The 27270-nt window shown below is 40.1% G+C and overlaps 1 protein-coding gene across 8 annotated transcripts in view; it reads right to left on the bottom strand.

The window, feature by feature from the left end:
- LOC102954361 (zinc finger protein 37A) overlaps positions 1-27270 on the bottom strand; it is a 145427-nt gene that overhangs the window by 47534 nt on the left and 70623 nt on the right. For 3 of the 8 annotated variants that reach the window (XM_042959788.1, XM_042959783.1, XM_042959786.1), the window contains exons 2-4: positions 19982-20113; positions 11804-11948; positions 11431-11526 (exon numbers count right to left, since the gene is read on the bottom strand). In XM_042959788.1, coding sequence (XP_042815722.1) covers positions 11431-11526; positions 11804-11948; positions 19982-19996 — 256 coding nt within the window. In that variant the 5' untranslated portion in view covers positions 19997-20113. Of the gene's footprint in view, positions 1-11430; positions 11527-11803; positions 11949-19981; positions 20114-20993; positions 21259-21420; positions 23165-26997; positions 27102-27270 lie in introns of those variants that run through there. The other 5 variants (XM_042959787.1, XM_042959789.1, XM_042959790.1 and 2 more) reach the window with 3 other exon arrangements.

Raw genomic sequence — 27270 nt, 5'->3', positions numbered from 1 at the left:
GAACTCACTAATGAAGCCCCTGGGTCTTCTTTGCGGAATAGCTATCTATTTCTTCTGAAGTGAGCTTTAGTAGTTGTTTTTTTGAAGGAAACTGTCCATTTCATCTAAACGTTGAATTCATAAAGTTAGAGGCATAATATTTCCTTATTTGACTTGTAGTATCTGTAGAATATTTGGTGATATTGCCACTCCTATTCTTGACATTAATAATTTGTCTCAGGGCACCTAGGGGGCTCAGTTGGTTAAGCGTCTGACCTCAGCTCAGATCATGATCTGGCAGTTTGTGAGTGAGAGCCCAGCGTTGGGCTCTGTGCCAACAACCCAGAGCCTGGAGCCTGCTTCGGATTCTGCGTCTCCCTCTCTCTCTGCAACTCCCCTGCTTGCACTAAATGAACATTAAAAAAAATAATAATTTGTCAAATCTAGATGTCTGTCAATTTTACTGGCCTTAAAAGAACCAGCTTTTGGTTTCACTAATTTTCTCATTTATTCCTCTGATTTGAATTACATCACTTTTTATCTTTATTACTTCCTTTCTTCTGCTTACTATGGATTTAATTTGTTCCTTTTTTTTCTAGATTCTTAAACAGGAAGCAGCTGAAGCCATTAATTTGTGATGGTCACCTTATCCGACACAAATTTCATAGAGGTGTGTTAGATATATGTGTGTGTACACACACATGAAATTTATACATCATATATTAAATATGTTGTATATAATACATACTCCATATAAAAGAAATTTCACATATGTATTTATGCTAGAGATATATACATACACACAAAAATGTACTTGTGTTGGCCATTAGTTTGTGATAGTCCATCTTATCTGACACAAATTTAATACGTGTGTGTTAGATGTGTGTACACACATATATACAAAATTCAATGTATGAAATATATACATATCTTAAATATACTTTATAATACGTATTCCAAAAAAAGAAATTTCACATATGTATTTGTATTAGAGATACATACATACACACAAAAATATACTTGTGTTAAGTAAGAAAGTTTTCAATTACTACAGCTGTGTCCACCTTTAAAAACTAGGAAAGAGAAAACAAAACCCAAAAGTAAGAGAAGAGGAGCACTTGGGTGGCTCAGCCGGTTAAACACCTGACTCTTGATCTCAATCTCAGCTCAGGTCTTGATCTCAGAACATAAAGTAGTAATTCAACAATGTATTGTTGGAATTTAAACATATACAGATCTACTATGTATACAAGTAATATCACAAAAATAGAGTAGAAGAAATAGAACTATATATGAATACATTTCTATATTTCACTGTAGATGAGGGGGTATAAATCTGAAGTGGAGTCTGTTAGGGTGAATTTCTTAGGGAAATTTTAATAACAACCATTACGAAAATAACTAAGTGAAAAGGTCATTGAAGAATTTAAATACTATGCTAAAACACATTCACTTAATGAAAAACAAGGTACTTGTTTGAACTATGGGTCCAAAAAGGCATAAGGCAGATAAACACAAAACGCAAAATGGCAAGAGTAAATCCAGTCATATCAATAACAGAAAACTGGGAATGGATTTAGAAATCCAATCAAAAAGCAGTAATTGTCAGGTCCCAAACACAAGCTGTCTACATGAGACACACTTAGATTCCTATTAATGAATTAATTAATATTAATGAATATTAATGAATTAATGAATTCATATTAATGAATAAATTAATGAACTATATTAATATCTGACAAAATATACTTTAACACAAAACACGTTATTAGAGATAAAGTGGGACATTACATAATGAAAACAGTCCATCAGTAAAGGAGACGTAAATCCACATAATTCTATGTTGCTGACGATGAGACTAGAGCAAATACTGACAAAATTCAAAGGAAAAATACACACAACAATAATTAAAGACTTTAAAATTCCACATTAAGTAATGGATAAAAAAACTGCTAGAATAAAAATAGGAGGAAAAAAAGATAAAAATAACACTATCAGGTAACCAGACTAACAAATATATATAAGACACTCCACGCAAAAAGAGAGGATTACACATTCTTCAGAAGTACATACGAAAGGTTCCCCAGAATACATTTTAAAAGGTTCTCCCACCAAAATGGAAGGAAATTATACATCAATCATATAAAGGAATTTTGAAAACTCACAAAGAGGACATTAAACAATGCATCTCTGAATAAAATAGAGGGGAAAAATATCCAGGAAATTTAAGAAAACACTTTGAGTAAAAATGAAGACCAAATATACAAAAACTTGAGACACACACAAAACAGTACTACAGTACTTAGAAGTCAATTTATCCTGCAAAAACCACATTAAAAAAGAACAATCCCAAATCAATAATCTGCCTTATACAACTGATAACAATGGGGAAAAAAAGTAATATAAATCCAAAGCAAGCAGGGATGGGAAATGAGAGAAGAGTAAAAATTAATAAACCAGAAAAGAATGGCAATAGATGACTCTTTTAAAAATATCAATAAACCTGACTAAACTATAGGCTGACATGGAAATAAGAGACATAACAGTCAAACTACTGAAGTTATGGGGCGCCTGGGTGGGTGGCTTAATCAGTTGAGCATTCAACTCTTGATTTCGGCTCAGATCATGATCTCATGATTCGCGTGACTGAGCCCTGCATTGGGCTCTGTGCTGGCAGCGTGGAGCCTGCTCGGGATTCTCTGTCTACCTTTCGCTCTGCCCCTCACCTGCTCACTCTCATGTGCACTCTCTCAAAAACAAACAAATAAATGTTTCCAAAAAAAATAAATTACTGAAGCTGTGGAATAAAGACAGTACACACGCTAGGGATAGAATGTACTCACATTACAAACCTGGAATGTTTTCTACGCTACAAAAACAAAATGTAAGTGAATGTTTTCAACTAATTTGATAACTTGGCTGAAATACAAAAATTCCTAGAATCGGAAAAAATATAACAACTCAAGAAGAAATAAGGTATCTGAAAAAAAGTGTAAGAAGTAAACACACTGCAGTCATTTGAAAACTGCCCATAAAGGAAGCCCAGGTCCAGATGGTTTCACTGGTGAATTTTTAAACTCGTTTAAATGATAATATTAATTATTCAAACACTCCTGCAAACAACAGAAAAGAACACCTCCCACCTAATTATATGAGCCTTATATTACATCGGCACTAAACTCAGACATGATGAGAGAAGACGACTACAGTTCAATGTCTAAAACAACTAAGAGCAACATCTTTGGAATACAGACCCACAGATACTCTGCACAATACTAGCAAATGTTATCGAATAACACATTACGAGGATTGCACACAAAGACCCCGTGAGATTTATCCTACTAACGCAAGGCGGGTTTATCATCCGACGATGGTAAGTGAGCACCAACAGTGCACTCTCCCTCTGATTCACTCGAGCTGGAGGGTATCTTCTCTCCGCGTTCTCCCTCTGCCTCACTCCAGCTCGCCAGGGTCTTCTGGAAAGCAGTGTGTATACTCCTCCACCATACTTGGGCGCCTACTACTAGTGAACACTTTTAGGTTCCCCAGCTCTGGTGGCCAGCATCACTTCTGCTTCCGGTCTCACAGGCCTGTACATATTTGCATACTTTAAGAGATACCGTCTGAAGATCTCCCTTCCAATCAGCCTGAATCTAGATGCTGAGTGAGATCCTCCCCTTGGGACAGTGACAGGTCTTGGAACACCCTCAACTACTGAAAGCCACTACAAATAAAAGAGGCTGGTTAGACAACATGAAAATTTGACAGGCAACCAAGAGCTAAGTCAGGGTCGAATGACAAGGTTCATCACCTACACCAGGCCATGCTTCCAATACTAGGAGAGGTGGCTGTTTTATCTAATGAACACAAACCAACACAGACAATCAAGAAAAATGCACAAAGAAATGTGTGTTCAAAACGAAAGAACAAGAAAAAACCTAAGAATAAGTCCTTAATGGAATGGACACAAGTGATTTACCTAATAGGAGTTCAAAATAATAGTCATAAAGATGCTCATTGAACTCAGGAGAAAACAGATGAACACGGTGAGAACCTCAACATGAAGAAAGTACAAGAAAGTACCAAACAGAAAATACAGTAAGGCAACTGAAAAATACTAGAGGAATTCAATAGCAGAACAATGAGGCAGAATGAATCAGTAATCTGCAGTCAGACAGTGGAACTCACCCAATGAGAGCAGGGGAAAAAGTGAACACAGCTTAAGAGACATATGAGACAATATACAGCAGACCAACATTTGCATTATAGAAATCACAAAAGGGGATGAAAAAGAAAGGGGCAGAAAATTCCCTGAGAGAAATAATAGCCGAAAACTTCCCCAAATTGGGGGGAAAAAAAGAAATCCATATCCAGGAAGCCCAGAAATTTCCATGTAAGATGAATTCAAAAAACCCACACCAAAAACATTATGAGATGGAGTGCCAGAAATTAAAGACATGGAGAGAATGTTAAAAGTAGCAAAAAAATCCATAACTGGTTCCAGAAAAGGGAACTCTCGTAAGATTATCAGATCCTTCAGCAGAAACTTTTTCCAGTCAGAAGGCAGTGGCACGGTATATTCAAAGAATGGGAAAAGAAAAACCTTTACTGGACAACAATACACAGCAAAGCTGTCATTTAGAATCAAAGGACAAATAAATGAGTTTCCCAAACAAAAGCCAGAATTCACCAACACCGGAAAAGCCTCACAAGAAATGTTAAAGGGACTTCTTTAAGCTGAAACAAAAGAATACAAATTAGCAACACGAAAACATATTAAAGTATAAATCTCACTGGTAAAAACAAATATATAGGGAAATTCAGAATATCCTAATGTTGTGAAGACAGTGGGTTAATCACTTACAAAAGCAGTATGAAACATAAAAGACCAAAGTACAAAAAATAACCATAATTACTTATAATCATTAGTTAAGACATACAGAAGATTAAAAGATACAAGAATTGACATCAAAACTATAAAACAAGGAGGGGGGGATACAAACACATAACTTTAGAATATGTACAATCTTCAGTTGTTGTCAACTTAAAATTGACATTGTCCTAAAATGCCCCATTAGACCAGACGGATTTACAGACATTTCATCCACAAAGAAAAATTCTCAAGTACACATGAACAATTTTCAAGGATGGACCATATATTAAGACAAAAAAACAAATCCTAGCAAATTTAAGAAGACCCAAACCCAATCAAGCATCTTTCCTGCATGAAACTAGAAATCAACTAGACAGAACAAGAAAGCAGAAGGTAGCATGCTTGCTGATTTCAAACTATACCAAAAAGCTACTGTAATCAAAACAGTATGCTATTGGCATAAATCCAGACACACGGATCCTTGCAAGAGAACAGGGAGTCCAGGAATAAACCCACATCTAAGTCAACTAATCTACGACAAAGGGGCCAAGAATATACAATAGGGAAACAGTCACCACTTCAATAAACGGTGTTAGGAAATACGGACAGCCACATGCAAAAGAGTAAAATTAAACCGCTATCTTGCACCATACACAAACTCTAACTCAAAATGGATTGAAGACTGGAACACAAAACCTGAAACTATGAAAGTCCTCGAAGAAAACAGGCAGTAGGCTACACATCAATCTCGGCAATAAGTTTTTGTATTTGACCCTAAATACAAAGGCAACAAAAGCAAAAATGAGCACGTGGGACTGCATCAAACTAAAAAGCAAAGCAGACCATCAATAAAATCAAAGACAATCCACTGAATGGGAGAAACTATTTGCAACCATTTATCTGATAAGGGGTTAATGTCCAAAACACAACTAATATTACTCAATAAGAAAAATCAAATTTGATTTAAAATGGGCAGAAGATATGAATAGACATTTTTCCAAAGAAGACATACAGATGGCCAACAGGTACTTGAAGAAAGTACTCTACGACACTCATCATCAGGGAAATGCAAATCAAAACCACAATGAGATAGCACTTCACACCTACCGAAATGACTATTCTCAAAAAGACAAAACATAACAAGTGTTTATAAGGATATGAAGACAAGGAAACCCTTAGGTACTCTTCGTGGGAGGGTGAACTGTGCTGCCACCATAGAACACAACATGGCAGTTCCTCAAAACATTAAAAATAGAACTATTATGTGATCCAGTAATTCCACTTCCGGGTATATATCTGAAGAAAATGAAAACACTAGCCTCAAAAGACATACACATGTTTTTTCACTGTAGCACTATATAAACAAATGAAGAATACATAGTTATAAGTTAAACACATTATGCATACTATATTTTGTATGTTTTACATATGTATGTATTATGTATATATACATATTATAAATATGATATACATGTGGAATATTACGCAGTCATAAAAATTAATGAAATCTTGCCATTTGGGGACACCATGGATGGATCCCGAGGGCATTATGCAAAGTCACAGAAGTCAGACAAAGGAAGACTAATACTGTTTGATCTTGCTTACATGGAATTTGAGAAATGAAAAACACAAACACAGTGATGTTACAGATCCAGGGAACATACTGTCGGTTGACAGAGGTATGGGTTTGGGGGTAGGAGAAATGGATGCGTGAGTGTGTGTGTATATCAAAACGATGTATTGTCAAGACCACACACACACACACACCTTTATCAACAACTGATGCTGAGGCAATTAGATATCTACATGCAAAACAATTATACTCTTTTCTCACAACATACACAAAAGTGGGTAACAGACCTAAATGTAACAACCATTTACTTAAAGAAAATATAGGAATGAATCTTTCTGTCCTTGGGATAGACACAGCCCTTTTAGATACAACACCAAAACCAATAGTGACAAAAGACAGAACAGATAACCTGTATTTCATGACACAAAAAACTCTTTTGCTGCAGAGCGCACAGATAAAATAGTAAAATGACAACCCAGAAACAGGAGAAAATACTTGCAAACTACATACCTAATTAGGGACTGATATACAGAATATGTAAAGAACGCTTACAACTCACCAATACAAAGACAACTACAACTAAACTATTAATAAGGCAAATGCCTATTGAATATTAAGCTTGTATCTCGCAACTTTCCTATAAATGACTTCTATGTTGTAGGAGTGTGCCACTTTAGGATTCTTAGACAATTGAATCTCTGCAAAAAGAGGAGTTTTATTTCTTCCCTTGTCACCTTTCATATCTGTTTTGTTGCATTACCTAAGATTTCTACTATGATGTCAAATAAGAGTGGTGAAACTGGATGGCCCTGACTTGCTCCTGATCTTAGAGAGAAAGCATCCAGTTTCTCTTTATTATATGTGATGTTAACAGATTTTTTGGTAGATGTTTTTCATCAACTTGAGGAAATTCTCTATTCCTAGTTTGCTGAATTGTAATCATACATGGATTCTGTTAAATGCTTCTTCTGCATCAATTGATAGGATCATACAATTTTTCTTTCTGCAGTTTACTGATGGGATGGATTATGTTCATTGATTTTTGAATGTTGAATGAGCTTGCAGGTTTGGAATAAATCCTAATTCGGCATGGCATATATTTCTTTTCCTACAGCGTTGGACTTTATTTGGAGTTCTGCATCTATATTCCTAAGAATTATTTGTAGTTTTTCTTCCAAGAGCGACCATCTGCTTTTGGGATTAAGGAAACAATTCTTTGGCCTTAAAGAAAGAGTGGAAAAGTTCCCTCTAACTACAAATCATCCCTAGGAATTTACAAAAAGGCCACTCGAGGTAATAAATAAATTCAGAAAAGCCGTAAGCCACAATATAACCACCCCCAAATCAGGTGGGTTTCTATGCAACTGCAATCAACAATCTGAAAGGAAATTAATAAAGCAATTTTATGTATAACAGCATCTTTGTCAGCCTATGGTACATTATACTGATTGTTTCTGGAATGCTGAACCACTTTTACATGCTCTGAATATAAACCACTCAGTCACGGTGTAGGATTCTGTTTATACACCACTGTTTTCTACTTGCTAATATTTTGCCAAGGATTATACAGGTAACTACTTGAGAGTATTTCTAAGTGTACCACTTCATACATTTTTTTGGTGGTTGCTCGAGGTATTTGAGTCCATTTCTAGGTAAAAGGCACATATATGATTCATCACATTCTTCTCAGATCAACATTTTACCAACTCAAGGGAAATGTAAAACTTCAATTCCATCCAAATCCCTTTATTATATCTTTTAAATGGAATTATATATTTTCCCCACACATGGAGCATCAAATCATAGGATATTTCTACATTTTGCTTCAACAATCAAATATGATTTCAGAAAATAATGAGAAGGAAACTCCATTATATTTATCCTTATTTTTTCCACTTCCGATGTTCATTCTTTTCTGAAGTTCCAACATTCTTGTGTTATTTCCTTTCTATTCAGAGGAGTTCCTCTAGCCATTTTACAAGTTAAGTTTGCTAGGGACACCTGGCTGGGACAGTGGGTTGAGCGTCTGACTTTGGCTCAGGCCACAATCTCATGGTCTGTGAGCTTGAGCCCCATGTCGGGCTATGTGCTGACAGCTCAGAGTCTAGAGCCTGTTTTGGGTTCTGTGTCTCCCGTTCTCTCTGCTCCTCTCCTGCTTGTGCTTTTTCTCTGTTTCTCAAAAGTAAATACATGTTACAAAAAATTTTTTTAATAAATAAGTAAAAGGTTTCCCAACATTTTCTCTTAGTTTTCCTTTGTATGATAACTTCAGCTCTCCTTTCATGAATATATGTTCATAAGATACCAGTTTTGTCTGAAAGTTCTCTTCCTTCAGTACTCAGAAAAAAAGGCATCGTTTCCCTCTAGCTTCCATGCTTTTGACTGAAACATCCACTATCATTTCCAAAGAAAAGGAGATGTTTCTCTCTGGCTACTTTGAAACATTCTCTTGTTTTTAGAAATGTAAACATGACATGCCATTGGCGTGGATCCCTTTGCGTTTTTCTTACTTACAGTTCATGCAGATTCTTCAATGAGTACTTTTAGCTCTACTGCCCAACTTGGGAAGTTTTCAACCATTATTCTTTAAAATCCTTCAAGTCCCACCCTCTCTTCCCTTTCTGTTACTCTTCTTCCCGACACACAGAGAATCCACCCTCCTCTCGTTACCTCCATGCCTTCCAATCTGGACTGACCATAATCACCCTAAAGGAAAACGACAAGCGTCCTCTAGCGACATCTGTAGTGCTTATGCTCTTCCCAATATCTTCTCCAGGGGCGAGAAAGATCTTATAAACATAAACCACACATTGCTTGTTAACCAAAATATACTAATAAGGATAATATTAAAATCTTTAATAAGATTTATGATATTTACCTTGTGGACCACAACTGCCTGACGTCATTTCCTGTCCCACACTCATCAATCACTCACTCCCCTTTGGCCATTTTACTTTTTTTTTTTTTTTTTGCTATTTCCCAAAAAACACCAAACACATTCCTGCTCATTGGCTTAGTGGGTGCTATTCCCCTTGCTGAGAAGAGGCAGAAACCGCCCAACTCACACAAACATTTCACTCAAATCCGGCTCTAATGGTGGCTGATCTCCTACTTTAGGTCTCCACTGGCTACTCTTCTTAAAGCAGCACAATTTAACTCTGCTCTAATTTCCATGGTCATTTTTTACCACTACACAGCGTTAATACGCAGAAGTATCTCTTTCTAGTGCTACTTTTTAAATTTTTTTTTTTCAACGTTTTTTTATTTATTTTTGGGACAGAGAGAGACAGAGCATGAACGGGGGAGGGGCAGAGAGAGAGGGAGACACAGAATCGGAAACAGGCTCCAGGCTCCAAGCCATCAGCCCAGAGCCTGACGCGGGGCTCGAACTCACGGACCGCGAGATCGTGACCTGGCTGAAGTCGGACGCTTAACCGACTGCGCCACCCAGGCGCCCCTAGTGCTACTTTTTAAATGCACGAGACATATAACTATATAAATTCAAGGTGCACATGTTAGTTTCAGACAATTATAAACTGTATTATGACTGCTACTGTACCAGTAATCAGCACCTTTATTATGTTACACAATTCCCATGTCTTATTAGTGACTGGAACGATTCAGTTCTGGTGTCTTGGCAAGTGTGGTTATCACAATACGATACTGTCTGCATTCTTGATATGGTATCCGCTATCTCTAGGCTTACTTAGTACTCTTCCGATCTTGTGCCATCACTCCTTTCCCACACCCCATCGCCTGGGAACCACCACAGTACCCTCTGTTATCATGAGTTTGCCTTTTCCAGATTCCAGATATAAGTGACACCATACGGTAACTGTCTTTCTCTTAAAGTGGCAAGATGTCATTTCTCATGACCGAATAGTACTACTCTCTTTTCTTTCTTTAGCCATTCATGAACTGACGAGCACGCAGATTGTGTCCAGATCTGGCTATTGTGAATAAGGCCGTGATACACAAGAATGTGTATATTCTCTTCGATATCCTCTTTTCATTTTCTTCGGGTATGTTCCCAAGTACAACTGCGGGATCCTAGGACAGTTCTATATTTAACTGCTTGAGGAATCTCCACACCCTTTTCCACAGTAGGTGAACCAATTTACATCACCACCACCGACAGTGCACAAGAGTTCCCTTTTCTCCTCATCCTCGCCAACACTTGTTCTCTCTCGTCTTCTTGGTGCTAGCCATTCTAAATGGTGTGATGTGGCTCGGGGGTGCATGTCCCTCACGTTAGTGATGTTGACCACCTCTGCATGTATCTCTTGGCCACTAGTGCTACTTGTATAAAGTCACTGGCACATTATTCTTTCACTGCTATGGCATTTATTAATTGTTTTTAATCAAAAAAATTTTTTTCATGTTTATTCATTTTTGAGAGACAGAGACAGAGCACGAGTGGGGGAGGGCCAAGAGAGAGGGAAACACAGAATCTGAAGCAAGCTCCAGGCTCTGAGCTGTCAGCACAGAGCCCGATGCAGGCCTCGACGCATGGACAGCAAGATCATGACCTGAGCTGAAGTTAGACGCTCAACTGACTGAGCCACCCAAGCGCCTCTCACTACGATGGAATTTAGACAACAGCAAGCACTCAAAAATTACTTGAGTCGGAAAATCAGTGTATGAAACAATGCCTGGGAACAGCAGGAATGCAGTGCAACAACGCCGGTAAGGTCGGAGGCTGACACTGCTTTGAGAAACACACACTCATGCAGGAAAACGATGGCAAAGGGGAGGAGGCAAAGACTGGTCTGTTGACAAATGTAAGAATGGTGAATATTCAAAACGTGAATCTAACAGGAGAAGATTTTTCGTGAGAGCAGAATCTGGAGGTTTGGTCCAATAACCAGTATTCTCAGTCACTCACTGGATTATGACTTCTAAACAGGTACCTTAAAAACACATTCCAAAGTTGTCCAGCCCTGGGTTAATCATGGGAAGATAATAAATGTCCTGATGTTCATCGGTGCCGTATGTATCCACTCACCTGGGAGGCTCTGGCTTGGGAATTCTTCCTCCCATATCCATGGCTCCTCTCCTTGCTCCAGCCTGAAGATCACCTCTGGTTTGGTAGCACAGGACCCTGTCAACGTGAAATCATTCAGGATTCAGACCAGGTGGCCTAGACTTCAGGGCCTCTGGAAGAGGAGGAAGCCGCTGCAGCTGCTCGGTGAAGAAGCCACGGAACACTTCACTGGAGAGGTAAACACAACTACCTTCCTGGCGCCCAAAAGTGGTCAATCGGCAATGACTCCTGAATTCCAATCTTAAATATCATTCAACGCGGCACAGAGCCTATACGCCTCATAATTAACACAATCAAAACATGCTACTTGGAATTATATAAAAACAGTCCTTACCCACTGAGACAAGGTGGCTGTAGTTCTCCAGCATCACGTCCCTGTACAGGGACCTCTGACTTGAGTCCAAGCACTGCCACTCCTCCTGGGTGAAGCCCACGGTCACATCCTTAAATGATACCGATCCCTGGAATCTCTGTTCAATCTGAAATGTTCAGAATTGGGTGACATGGAAAAAGCTGTATGGGAACCAATCCTTCTCATGATTACCAAAACAGTCTGCAGAAGGTGTGTTTGGCTTTAGGCTTTGAGGGAAGTCGAGAAATCTAACAAACACTATGCCATTGCTTCAGGGTATTATTAATGTAAAAATCACCAAATCCCACAACGTATCCGGAACTGTTCCAATTCTTAGAAATGCTAAGATTAGGGGTGCCTGGGTGGCGCAGTCGGTTAAGCGTCCGACTTCAGCCAGGTCACGATCTCGCAGTCCGTGAGTTCGAGCCCCGCGTCAGGCTCTGGGCTGATGGCTCAGAGCCTGGAGCCTGTTTCCGATTCTGTGTCTCCCTCTCTCTCTGCCCCTCCCCCGTTCATGCTCTGTCTCTCTCTGTCCCAAAAATTAAAAAAAAAAAAATAAATAAATAAATAAAATTAAAAAAAAAAAGAAATGCTAAGATTAATAAAACTGTTCTTGTATTCAAGGAGCACATAATCTGATAAGAAAACATGCAGTAACAGGTTACAATCGCTAAGGTGAAGTATGCACAAGACAGACTAAAACAACCGAGCAGCAAAATTAGCTCTTTATGGGGCCTCACTGAAGAACGGCTGGTGGAGAAGAGGAAACCCGTACTCTCATGAACACAGGGTCGTGGTCCCCGGTGCAAGCAAAGGTGGGGCTCCATTAACACATTCGGGAAATGAGAAGAGGGCAAATGGTGGAGGAAAAGTTGAGAATCCAGCCTGGATCTGTGATGACAAGAAGTGCCAGAAAGGAATTCATGGAATGGATCACAGAGTAAATTAGACCAAGTCTTCAATGTGTGATCACTCTCCACCTTAAAGAATATTTTGGAGTACTGGGGAGCCCGGGTGGCTCAGTGGGTTGAGCGTCCGACTTCGACTCAGGTCATGATCTCGCAGTTCGTGAGTTCGAGCCCCGCGCTGGGCTCTGCTGACAGCTCGGAGCCTGGAGCCAGCTTCGGATTCTGTGTCTCCCTCTCTCCCCGCCCCTTCCCTGCTCATGATCTGTCTCTCTCTGTCTCTCAAAAATGAATAAACATTTAAAAAAGTTAAAAAAAAAGAACACTTTTGAGTACTATCGAAGTTGATATTTATGGATTACATAAATATACTATCAATACATTTTGTTACAAATTTTTATTCTCCAGTTTAAAAGGTAAAAGCCGAGGGGTGCCTGGGTGGCTAACTTCGGCTCAGGTCATAATCTCCCTGGTCACGGGTTTGAACCCTGCATCGTGTTCTGTAAGGACAGCATGAAGCCTGCTTGGGATTCTGTATCTCCCTCTCTCCCTGCTCCTCCCCAACTCATGTTCTTTGTCTCTCTCTCTCTCAAAAATAAACATAAAAAAGTTAAAAAATATATATAAATAACATGTTTCTACCTGTTGATGCAGCTACATATCGTGAGTATAAAGGCTGAGGTTCCTTAAATATCTGAAGTGGGAGAACACACTGAGACATGACACGTCTATGAAGAAGTGAGGGGGAGCAAGATGATAAAATCAGCAGCACACAAAGATCTTCCCGAGTCATTTTCAAAACCAGGAGGCACCTCGGGAACCACTGAGAACACTTCCAGTATCATTTGTAATGTGAGTTCCGGTTCTCACATTTCAAGTAGCAAACTGGCAGAAGAGGCATCTTCCGGTCGACTAGGAGTCAGAACATCTCAAATTTGTCCACTTCTCAAACTGCACTTTCTGCAAATGAACTATTCTATAGAGACCCCGAACGTAAATCCTTATTCGCTTCTGTAATTTCAGTACCTACAGCATAAAGGTGGTGTAGGATTGCACTAGCTAATCCAGAAAACTTACTTAACGTAGTATTATCCGGGCACATAATTAGAATTCACCAATCAAGAGATATATTCGATTCCAAATCATTCCTGACATACCAGCTCTGTCCTTTAATGAAACTGCTTCAAGAAATTTTTTTAGGTTTCTTTCTTTATTTTGAGAGAGAGAAAGAGCACGAGCAGGGGAGGGGCAGAGAGAAAGGGACAGAGAGGGTCCCACGCAGGCTCCATGCTGTGAGTGTGGAGCCCCAAGCACGGCTCCATCCCAGGAACCGTGAGATCACGACCTGGACTGAAAGCACGAGAAGGATGCTAAAGCCACTGAGCCACCCAGGTGCCCCATGAAACTGTCTGAAAAACAGTATTACAGATATTCTTCATTAAGGGAAACAAAATACTTCAGAGGGCTTCCACAAAATACGGGATAGCAGAAGATGACTGAAGTAAATGTAAAGGTCGAATTGCAGTAATAATAAAGGTCCTTTCATATGTTAATAGAAAATTACAAACTATAACCACAATTTAAACTTAAATGATGATTAGTATTAGAATAAAAATTAAATACTGAACCACTCTAGAAGGAGTAACTTTAAAAGTGTATCATCAAAGGTCACTTGATAAATCATGTGACCACTGACAAACCACTCACAAAATATTTTTTCCCCTCTCCAGTAGGTCCAGCGCCCCAGCCTGCCCCTGCGGGTACATCACAACTCCTGCCCACTGACATCAAACTGGGCCACGTGACTTGCTTTGGCCAATGAAAAGTGGTACAAGGGAAATGTGTCACTTCAGGGAGAAGTTTCAGAGACATCATCCTTCATCCTTGACCCCACAATGCACAGCACAGACAGCAGAGCCACGCCTTAGCCCGTAAGATCACAGACACAAACAGAAAATAAATTTAGGAATCCTTTGTTATGACACAAGCTGACTGATGCAGTGTTGAAAAAACAAAACAAAATAATCCAGTAAAACAGAAACAAACAACCTGTAGAGACCACTTGTGTATACAACAGGCTTGAGCAGTCAAAGCTTGAGCAAGGCAAAAGGACCCACAGCGACCACGACCACGACCACCAAGCTGACGTGAACAGGCTCATTAAGCCACAGGCCCTCACTGACCAATGGGCTGCCCACGGCAGGCACAGGCCTAAGATTACCAAAAAAGGGGGAAAAGTTACAGCTACTCTAGAACTACAGCCCCTCACCACCGCCTAGTAGCAGACGGTCTCCCCTTTGCCATCCCGCCCGCTGCTCCCTTGCAGGGTATCCAGTAAACTTCTATTTCCTCTGTTCTGTCTTGAGTGAATTCTTCACTGGCACCCCCTACCGGCTCCCACTCAATCGGGGTGCCCCACACAACCAACAAAAAGCATAGGGAATAAATACATTGTCAGATGGAGGGACTAAAGCCTCACAAGAACAAATACAAATGGGGTACGTCACCCAGTACAAAAAACAATTATGTTATTTTAGCCTTGAAAATCTTGTCTTTTCATTTTTAACCAGAAATGAAAAATCATGAGGAAAACAAAACAGGATCCCCACCGTAGGACTCACAGTAGCGTCAAAATCACGTGAGTTTCTTTTAATGCCCTACACAGTTCTAAGAGTTTCTCCTTATAAAGAGCGATGTCTCATTCTTAGAATCCTCACCAGCTGGCACACATTAGGACACGTACTAACTATTCATAAATGGTTAATGAACGAAGTGAAGGAAGGCCTAATTAAGGTACGTTACAGGGAATACCAACTGCAGCGAAAGGGACACTTATTTCAGTGATAAAAACAGTTGCAGTCAAATGGAACAGAAGAGAAACCCCCCAATAAACCCACGCACATATGGTCGACTGATTTTTGACAGGGTTGCAAAAACACACAATGGAGAAAGGATAGTCTCTTCGGTAAATGGCAGCGGGAAAACGGGATACCAACACGCAAAAGAATGAAACTATACCCCTATCTTACACCACTCATACAAATTAACTTGAAATGAATCAGACTTAAACATAAGAACTGATACCATACAATTCCTAGAAGCAAACATAGGGGAGAAGCTCAACATTGTTCTCTAGGATGATGTTTTCTTTGGATAAGATGCCAAAAGCAAGGCAACAAAAGCTCAAACAAGACTTTATCGAACTTAAGAGCTCTGCCCAGCAAACAGTCCATGAACTGGAAAGTAACCTACAGAATGGGAAACTATATTCACAAATCATGTATCTGATAAGACGTTAATATCCAAAATGTATAAACAACTCATACAACTCAAAAACCAAAAAGCAAATAATCCAATTAAAATTAGCAAAGGACCTGAACCGACATTTTTCCAAAGACCTACAAACGGCCAATTGTACATGCAAAGGTGCTCAATATCATGAACCATCAAGGAATGCAAATCAAAACCACAATGAAATGTCTCTTTCACACCTCTCCGAATGGCTATTATCAAAAAGACAAGAAATGACAAATGGCAAGACTGTGGCGTGAAGGGAATCCTCATTCACTGTTGGTGAGAATGTAAACTGGTGCTGCCACCTTGGGAAACACTATGGCAGTCCCTCAAAAAATTAAAAATGGAACTACCAGATGATCTAGCAATCCAATTCTAGGCACAAATCCAAAAGAAATGGAATCAAAACTGCAAAAGACCCCTGTAATCCCCTGTTCACTGCAACATTATTGATAGTAGCTGAGGCATGAGGCTTAGTGTTCATCAACAGAGGAATGGGGTAAAGATAATGCGTGTATACATACATGCATATATAATAAATATATATATAAACGCGCACACACACACACACAATGGAATACTATTCAACCATAAAAACAAAGGAAATCCTGCCACTTGAGACAATATGGACAGACCTTGAGGGCATTATGCTAAATGAAGTAAGTCAGAGAGAAAACAAATATCATACACTATAACTCACCATAAAGCCAATTTCATAGAAACAGAGTATAAAATGGGGACTGCCAGAGGCTGGGAGAAAAGAGGAAAAAAATGGGATGTTGTAAGCCAGGGTCATGAGATCGATCCCCACACTGGGCGCAGAGCCTACTTAACAATGAAGAAAGAAAGGAAGGGAGGGAAACAAACTAATTCCAGGTAAAGATGTCCCTACCTATGAATGAATACCTAAGAAAGAAGTAGAAACAAAATAAAACACAATCTTGGGGAGAAAGCAGGAGGAAATACTCAAGAATTCTTGTTATGAATTCAACATATCTTTGACACTAAACACTAAATCCTAACAAGAACATGTCCCCCACCAGGAAAAAATACCTCACTGCTCAATGTCTCTCATGGACACAGATACATAATTCTAAAACAAAATATTGTCATGACCCAGTTAGGTTTATTTCAGACATATCTTGTTAGTTTTACATTTAAATTTGTTGTAATTAATTTTACATTAAATTTAACTGCATAAGATTTGATGTAATTTACTAAGAAAATGAAGGAGACAAATCATATGACGATTTCAGTAGATGTCCAAAACCATTTTAAATAATTTAATTAGCACTCATTGGGGCGCTTGGTTGGCTCAGTCAGTTAAGCATCCAGCTTCGGCTCAGGTCATGATCTCACAGTTCGTGGGTTCGATCCCCAGGTTGGGCTCTGTGCTAACAGCTAGGAGCCTGGGGCCTGCTTTGAATTCTCTGTCTCCCTCTCTCTCTGCTCCTTCCCTGCTGGTATTCTTTCTTTCTCTCTCAAAAATAAACATTAATATTATTTTTTAATTTAATTGGCACTCATTAAAAAAAAAGAAAAATTTTAGGTAACTAGGAATAAAATTGGACATCCTTGATGCCATTATGAAATGTAAACAAATACAGCAAAAATCCATACTGAAAGGAAAGTTTCCCCGCTACTCTTGCTTCTATTTAATATTATATATTTGAGGACCTAAGAGGGCAATATAGAAAAAAAAGTACAAAATCTGGGAAAAGTATATGGCAGTGTCACTATTCCCAGATTATACATGTGTATACATAAAAAATCCAAATTTTTGGATATACAGATAAACAATTAGATGTGGTAAATTAGTGTAGAAAACTTGTTGGAAATAAGGTCAATATATAAAAAATAACATGCCAGCAACAAGCAGTTAAAAAAGTGCAAATAAAAATATATTTAAATATTAATACATAATACAGGGTGGCTCAGTTGACCATCAGACTCTTGATTTCTGCTGTGGTCATGACCCCAGGGACGTGGGATCCAGACTCATGTCGGGCTCTACCCTGAGTGTGGAGTCGGCTTAATTCTCTCCATCCATCTCCCTCTACCCCTCTCCCCAGCTCACGCTACCTCTCTTGGGTGGGGGGAGATACATGTATATTTTTAAAAAACCACTAAACACAAAGAAATAATTCTAACAATGGGTGTGCAAGAATTCCACCCACTCTTGAAATTGCTGAACACTTATACACCATAAATTTATGAAATTTGCACAAACTCAATAATCAGACACATACAAATTAAACAGTGAAGTTTGTAACCATTTGAAGTAGGAATAACTTCTGTATCTGGAGAAGACACAGTTTTCTGATGAGTAACAATTTACCTAGAAAAATGAGAAATCCTAATATCCTGTAACTCAAAAATATTAATCACTGGACACTGGACCAATGATTCTTAAACTTAATGTGTTATCAACCATCACACGGACATCCCGTAAGAACACAGATTGCTGGGCCTGGCCCCCAAAAGTTCTCTTCCAGTAGGTTTGGGATGGTGGATCACAATCTGCATGTCAAACAAGTTTCGAGGGGATGCTGCCATTTCTGGCCAAAGATCCTCACTCTGAGAAGCAATGCTCCAGGGTCTGGAGATACATCTGCATTTACCATAGAGAATGACAAGGATATTCACAGCAGCTGTTATATTAAGGAAACATGCAAATTACCTATATGTCTATCAGTAAAATATAGTATTTAGAATACACTGTGTCCACACAGCAGGAAAATCCAACATTAAAAGAAACAAACTACAGGGGTGTCTAGGTGGTAAAGCATGTGACTCTTGATTTCGGCTCAGGTCATGATCTCACTGTCGTGAGACTGACTTCTGCACTGAGAGCGCAGCCTGATTAAGATTCTAATTAAAAAAAAAAAAAAAAAAGGAAATAAGCTACATATGGATAGATCTCAAATTACTAGGGAACTAAGAAGAGAAAATGCCTGTCAATTACACATTAAGATAAGTACTCAAAACAATAAACAGTATTATTCAACCATTTTTCCAGTATCCATCAAAAGAGACAAAGAGTCTCCTGGAAAGAGTGGTCAGTAAATACAATTAAATCATTGGCAACCTTTACCTGGACAGATCCCAAACAGTGAAGAAGAAAAACCAAGGCAGAAAGCTATGGGATGAATTTGACGGAGAAGCTCAGACAGACTTACTGGAGAATTTAACTTTAAACGATCGGCTATAAAACTCGCATACACAACCCGGCTAAAGTACTCATGGAGAGTTCTTGTTAACCAGCACGCAGGCCATATTCATTCCTCTAAACGTATCAGGGTTTTTATTTTCTTTTTAATGTTTATATATTTTTGAGAGAGCAAGAGACAGAGTGTGAGCGAGAGAGAGGCAGAGAGAGAGGGAGACACAGAATCTGAAGCAGGCTCCAGGCTCTGAGCTGTCAGCACAGAGCCTGACGTGGGGCTCAAACTCACGGAGTGTGAGATCCTGACCTGAGCCAAACTCTAAAGCTCAACCTACTGAGCCACCTGGGCGCCCCTAAACGTATCAGGTTTTATACCAGGATCGAACAAGACTATCATTAAATTAACTACTTGAGCTATCTCTTGGACCCTTTTACTTTCAGTGAGGAATAGTTTTAGGCACTCATTTCAGGGCTGTCACAGGAAGGTTAAAACATAAAAAAGATATCATCCAAGAAGTCTTTGTGTCTTATAAAAATTCTGTCTGTATCCAAAAGACTGTGTCTTCCTTTCTCCGTGATTATCAGAAACAACAGCGATGTTATTTGTAGGTCAGTTTAGAAACTCTAAGTTATAGAATGATCAGTATGTATCTAGAAGCCACTTTAGTTTTGCTATTGATCTGCCACTACTTTCTGTAAAGGTAGATTTCTATCTATTGCTAATTTCCCATTAGTATGGGACTCACAAATCTCACCAGGTCCACTGCAAAATAAAGTGGGGAATGAACAACTTACCTGGGATTTGTTCATTTTCTGCTGCCTTGGAAAAGTGTAGACAACTCTGGTGCTGTGCTGAGTTACAGGAGGAATGAGGTCCTAAAAGAGCTGGCCTGCCTGGTGGCTCCTGAACGCTCCTGCCCTATAAAACTATACAACCCAATAGATAGGAAGCGTGTCAGTTCCTCTGACCTTCAGAAAGGACAGCAGATGCTCAAAGAACAACTATCTAATAGGACTCTGACTTAATCATGTAATGGCTGCTGGGCATAAAAGTTTTCACTGGGAAAACCTAAATATTTGCTTCCTGGGGATTTTTAACAGTTTAAAGCTCTCTCGATGTTCACAAAAAATTTTTAAATTAAAAAGTAGGTTTAAATAAAACATACTCAGTGAAGTAACATTAAGTCTTCACCAAAACTGCTACAAAAAATACTCCCAACCTGGGGCACCTGGGTGGCTCAGTCAGTTAAGCCTGGATTCTTGTTCAGGTCAAGATCTCAGGGATGGTGGGATGGAGTGAGCCCGACATCAGGCTCTGCGTTGACAGTGTTGAACCCGCTTGGGATTCTCTCTCCCTCTTTCTCTGCTTCTTCTGGGCTCTCTCTCTCTCTCCCTCTCCCCAAAATAAGTAAACTTAAAAAAATACTCCTGATTAAACTGCTTATCAATTTCCCCACTGTTACTAAACCTTTGATTACTGATTACACAGAAAACGATAAAAAGCAATGCTTTAATGAAAGGTCTATGTTTTCATTTCTTGATCCTGGTTGCCGTTTCTCAAAAGGATCTTTTTAAAAGCAATTTGCCTTTCCTCGTGTGGAAAAGCAGGCAGTCTCTCTGGAGTCGGGAGACACAACTTCCAGGCTTCGCCACTAACAAACTGTGATTCTGAACAAGTCAGTAACCTTCGAGAAGAAAAACAAACAAACAAACAAACAAACAAACAAACAATGTTTCTATTCAATGAGACAAAAAGTAAGGGATTCTTGGAGATCCTTCCCTAATGCCGGACTGAGTAACACCACACCTCAAGAAGCAGTCGCGCACCCGACTGGAGAGCCGCTCGGGGGACTCCAGGAAGGAGACAAGGAGAACCAAGAGGCGGGGCGGTAACCGACTCAGCCCAGGCAGGGGCGCCCGTCTTCCCGGACCGCCCCGCCTCCGCCCGACGCGCTCGCGCCCCCCTCCCGGCCGCGGCGCCGTCCCTCTCCCACCGCCTCCGGGCACACGCCCTCCTCCCGCGGCCTCCAGAACCGGGCCCCGCGAACGGCCCCGGCCGCTCCGGCAGGGACTGAGCACCGGGGGGCCCGACCTCTAGCGCTGATGGACACGTCCCCATCCCGCCGTCCCCGCTCCACGGACCTCCTCCACGCGATCGGGCACCGACCGCCGGGGCACAGACTCCCGGGCACACGGCGCCCCCATTGGCCCTCGTCCAATCGTCCCAAGCTCACCTATCGATCCCTGCACATCAATCCGCAGAAAAGGTCAGAGACACGGCGGGTGCAGAACCCCCCCTCCCAACGAGAACTGAGTTAAACGGAAGGAAAAAAAGAAACAGGACGGAAGTGCAGAGACGCAGAAGGCGGTACTAGGCAAGCGCAGAACCGGGCAGTGGGAGCGTTCCGCGCTGAAAGCCAGAGCCACCGCTCCTTTTAGACTCCTTGAGCGGCGATGGGCTTTAGTGGAGAGTGTGTAGTCTTTATCTAGCGTGAGAAGGTTGGGGCGCTTGTTAGTTACCCAAACAGTTACCCAAACTATCAGATCGCGTCAGGGAATCCCCAAAAGTTGCAGATTACAGCCGAGATCTATGTGCACCCAGTGTGCAATTTGGACACAGAGCTGAGCAGTCAGGAAAAGGAACCTGCTTGTCGACTTCACTTTCTAAATACTAGGAAACAGATTCCATCAAGCAATAAAACAATTTTTAAAATAAAAAAATAGTATCTGACACCGCCAGCGATTCTCTCTGGAAATAAAAAGCCAGGGGACGAGGGTGGGATCAAGCAAGATAGTTCATCAAAATCATGAAAGCAATGAACGAAAATCGTAGATAAATCAGAAAATCGACAGTCCAAAAGAAAATGTCTTTATTCGTCTACATAATCTTATTCTTCCTTCTACGACACTAACATTACTTGGAGAAATGGAGATAGACCCTTTCACTGAAACTCTATTCTGTGACAAAACCCACTAACACTGTCAACCAACTTTTGTACATACTTCTTTCTCTTTGATTTTTGTGTACTTTAATAGGTACTTTACAAAAGCATTCGTAACTTCATCTGTAACACATGAAAAGCTAAACTGACAACATTTCAAAAAGAAAACTTCCCAGGAAATATCAACACGTATAATATTGCTCCACTACAAGTAGTCTGGCATCTGCTTCATGGAAACATGGCCATGATTAAGAGTGTTTTTTTGAATGTAGTCTAATCAATACAGCATTTCAAGGCAATGAGAAATGAATGGAATATTCCAAACAGCAAGTCATTCGCAACAGTTTGGAATAGTCTTAGGTACATAGTTCACACAGGGCATAATTCACAGGGATCCAAGATTTGAAATGTGTAAAATAAACCACTAGGAAAATAAAGGTGACAAGCTGTGACACCAAAAATAAAAACCATAAATTTAGTATCCGATGCGTTTTAGTATTAGCAATAACAAGTAGTTCAGCTCGATTTTAAGTTAAAAGCAAATAAACAAGGAAATATATTTTTAATATTTGAAAGAAAAGATATGTTAATTAATAAAGAGATCTTTAAGTCAATAGAAACGTGAATCCGGCTACGTAACTAAGCACTCATGATAAAAAAGAAATGACAGTGAATGACAAATGTATGTAAAAGTCTATTAGGAGAATTTAAAAGAATGCAAATGTTTAAGTAAAAACATGTAACCTATCATTTATTGAGAGAAAATTTTTTCATTTTACTTCTATACACAGAAGTTCACTCTGGTGTAGTTTCAGGAATTGTGACAAAATGCGGAGATCTGTGTAACCACCACCACAGCCAAAATCCAAAACTATTTCACCACAGCCCTCAAATTCCTTCGTGCTACTCTTTTGAAGTCAAACTTCCTTACCGCTCTATCCTCTGGCAGCTACTATCTACACGTCATGCCTACACGTTTGCCTTTTCTGGAAAGTCCCGTGCATATAGAATCTTACAGTATGTAATCTTGTTGAGTCTGTACCTTTGACTGAGTACAATATACTTCAGATTCATCCTTCTTATTTTATGTATCAATACACATACATTGTTGGTTTTTATTTCCCAAGTCCTTGGGGCGCCTGGGTGGGTCAGTCCGTTAAGCGTTCCAATTCGGCTCAGGTCATGACCTCATGGTTCCTTTGTTCGAGCCCCACTTCGGGCCCTTTGCGGACAGCCCAGAGCCTGAAATCTGCTTCGGATTCTGTCTCCTCTCTCTGCCCCTCCCCTGCTTGCACCCTGTCTCTCTCTCTCTGGTATGTGGTTGAGGAGATACTTATTCCCAGTCACCGTTACTCTGAGTTTAATCCATGTAAACTCCCTGGAGGCTCGTTTCTATCAAATTTTACCGGATTGTTAATCTGGCACGTCCAGCACGTACACGACTCCACGCGACGCTATCATAAAGTTAACGTTCAGTGATGTGCGTACAAGAATGTTTACATCAGTCAGGGTCCACCCAAATGTTATGAGAGAGGGAATTTAATAGAGCAGGTTAAAACAGGCATTTTAAAGGCAAAAGTGGACACTGAGGCAACACAGGCGTAACACGGGCAGAGCGCAGCTCCCATCTCAGGGTACCATGACGGAAGAAGTCACTCAGGAGAGCGGCCCCACAGAACTGGGATTCCACACCTGAAGCGGAGGAGGTGCTGGGTCATGCTGATACTACAGATACTCAGAGAAGAGCCCTGCAGAACTGGAATTCGGACCTTCAGACCTTCAGACCTTCAGAGCGGTGTCGTCCAGTTACCGCAGGCCGCTCAGAAGGGCGGGGGGGGGGGGGGGGGATAACGCCTCTGAGGCTCACGCCTCCCAGCTGGTGTGCCCATCGGGGAGGGGTCAATATGGCTGCACCTGGGAGACCTAAAAGAAGCTGGTGAGAAAACATGCTGGGATTCGACAGTGGTGATGGTTGCACGACTTTGTGAATATACTTACAACCCACTGAATTTTCCACTCTTAAAGGAGTGAATTTAATGGTAGGTGAATTATATCTCACCTATTTTGAAATTTTTAAAACAATTTTTAAAAAGAAGCTGTAGTCTACTACTAGTGGCCAAAGTGCAGGGCCATCGCTGGGGTGATGTTAAGGAAAGCATCCCGTGATGACACCTCACAGCCTGGAGCCTGCTTCGAATTCTGTGTCTCCCTCTCTCTTTGACCCTCGCCCCCACGCGCTCTCTCTCTCAAAAATAAACATTAAAAAAAAAAGAGGTACTTAAAAAATAAGTCAGTAACACTAAAAAAAGATAAATGGGGAACCTGGGTGGCTTAGGTGGCTCAGCATCCAACTCTGAGTTTCAGCTCAGGCCATGATCTCACGTTTCTGTGAGACTGAGTCCTGACGGCCTCTGTCCTGGAGGTGCAGAGTCAGCTCAGAATCAGACTCCTCTCTCTGCCCCTTCCCAACTCGTACTTTCTCTTTCGCTCCCTCAAAGTCAATAAGTCTAAATAAATAAAACTCAAAAGATGTTCTTAGCAATTTTCTGTATTCGTTATACCCACGCGACCCTGAAGAAAATAGCCAACCTAGAAGAGTGACGCTGCCAGATATCATAACTTATAATTAAGTTACGATAAATAAAACGCAGTGGTATTGTCATGAAGGATAACTCAGCCAATACAACAATCAGAAAGCCCAGAAACAAAACCACAAATACATGCTCACCCAATAAATGACAAATATAAAACCACCAATCAGCAGGAGAAAGGACAGTCTTTTCAACCGTCATCAGAAGGCATGGAGAAGATCAGACATAACTCAGAAAAGATATTTTCAATAAATACATATTTCTACAAACAAATCATATCCAAGATATATTTTAAGACTTCTAGAATTCATTGTTAGGGAATTTTTTTAATATAATTTATTGTCAAAATGGATTACATACCACACTCAGTGCTCATCCCAACTAATGCCCTCCTCAGTTCCCATCACCCACTTTCCCCTCTCCCCCACCCCCCATAAACCCTCAGTTTGTTCTCTGTATTTAAGAGTCTCTTATGGTTGCCCCCCCCATCCCTGTTTGTAACTATTTTTTCCCTTCCTCTCCCCCCATGGTCTTGTGTTAAGTTTCTCAAGATCCACATGAGTAAAAATATAGTATCTATCTTTCTCTGACTGACTTAGTTCACTTAGCATAATACCTTCCGGTTCCATCCACGTTGCTGCAAATGGCATGATTTCATCCTTTCTCATTGCCAAGTAGTATTCCGTTGTATATATAAACCACGTCTTCTTTAACCATTCATTAGTTGATGGACATTTAGGCTCTTTCCATAATTTGGCTGTTGTTGAAAGCGCTGCTATAAACATTGGGGTATAGGTGCCCCTATGCACCAGCACTCCTGTATCCCATGGGTAAATTCCTAGTAGTGCTACTGCTGGGTCATAGGGTAGTTCTAGTTTTAATTTTTTAAAGAATCTCCACACTGTTTTCCAGAGCGGCTGCATCAGTTTGCATTCTCATCAAACTTCTAGAATTATTCAATAAGACCAGTAACCCAATAAACTAGTATCGGCAAAAGACCTGAACAGTTACTTTGCTAAAGGACATCCAAAAAGCCAATGAACATATGAAAGCATACTCAACATCATTAGTCATCAGAGAAATGGCAATTAAAACCTGACGAGATAGAGCAACACAACGACCAGAATGGTTAAATTTAATTAGACTGACAATATCAAGTGCTCATAAGGATGAACTGCAATTAAACTCCTCACACACTGCTAGTGGCAATATGATTTAGTACAACCACGTTGGAAAACTGTTAAAACTAACACACATTGATAAATCTAGAGATGTAGCTACTCTGTACCCAGCAAGTCCATTTCTGGTCACACATCTAACACACATAAGAGTTGAGGGGTGCCTGGGTGGCACAGTCAGGTGAGCATTCAACTCTTGGTTTCAGCTCGGGTGATAACCTCACGGTTCATGAGATTGGGCCTCACATTCGCTCTGTGCTGACAGCATGCAGCCTGCCGGGGACTCTCTCTCTCCCTCTCTCTCTGCTCTCCCTGTCACATTCACACTCTCTCTCTCAAAATTAATGAATATACTTCATTTAAAGATTTCAAAGATTTAAAAACAGTTTGTGTCCTCCAAAACACACACAGAAGAATATTTACATCAAGGTTTTTCAAATACCTTAAAACTCAAAAGAAATAAGTTTCAAAACAAGTGTGTTTCCAATACGTATCCTAAAGATGTAGCATAAAAATAAGGAGATAAACTCTGGGATAGTCACAATGGAATGCTACACAGACATATACAGCAATTAACTAATCATACACACAACATGGGTATTTTTCAAAGATACACTACTGAACCAAAGATGCCCAGTACTATATGTATATATACACACACATATAAAATACACATGGTTGTTATACACATATACAGACAGTATGTCTTAACTCAATATAACTTATTCCAATAAAAAAAAGATAACATTTGTGTGATCTTTTTATAGATAGTATAGATATCTTTAGTATAGATAGAAATAGAAATATATACTATAGAGAGTATACATATCTTTAGGTAGTATGTCTTAAGATGTCTTAACTCAACATAACTTATTCCAATAAAAAAAAAGATAACATTTGTGTATAAAAGTGACAGTAGGAGATTCTGGGTGATTCAGGGACAGTGAACATTTGAGTCAAGTCAACATGCCACTTCCAAAGGTTCATCGGAGCCTCTAAACAGTGATTCCTGAAGACCACTTCAAAGACCATTTCAATGGTCTTAAGCTCTGAACTAACGCTTTGTCATCTAATTTCCTCCTAAACTCCAACTGACTCACACTGACGGACTCACCTGGGTCACTCTGGCCTGGGGACTCTAATATCCATGGCTCCTCTCCTTGCTCCAACTTGAGGATCACTTCTGGTTTAGGAATGGATAACCCTGTGAATAAGAATCGGATCACGTGGGACAAACTGGAGGAGTTTCAGGACTCCTCAAGGTGGACGACAGTATAACTCAAAGACTACACAATAAAAAAAATTTAATTTAATCCCTGTTATGGGACAGAGGGAAACAAATTCCTTGTGACAACCAAAAGGGATAAACCATC

This window comes from Panthera tigris, chromosome D2 (genome assembly GCF_018350195.1).
Source record: "Panthera tigris isolate Pti1 chromosome D2, P.tigris_Pti1_mat1.1, whole genome shotgun sequence".
Lineage (NCBI taxonomy): Eukaryota > Metazoa > Chordata > Mammalia > Carnivora > Felidae > Panthera > Panthera tigris.
The sequence above is the reverse complement of the archived record's forward strand: the minus strand, read 5'-3'. Positions and strand labels throughout refer to the sequence as shown.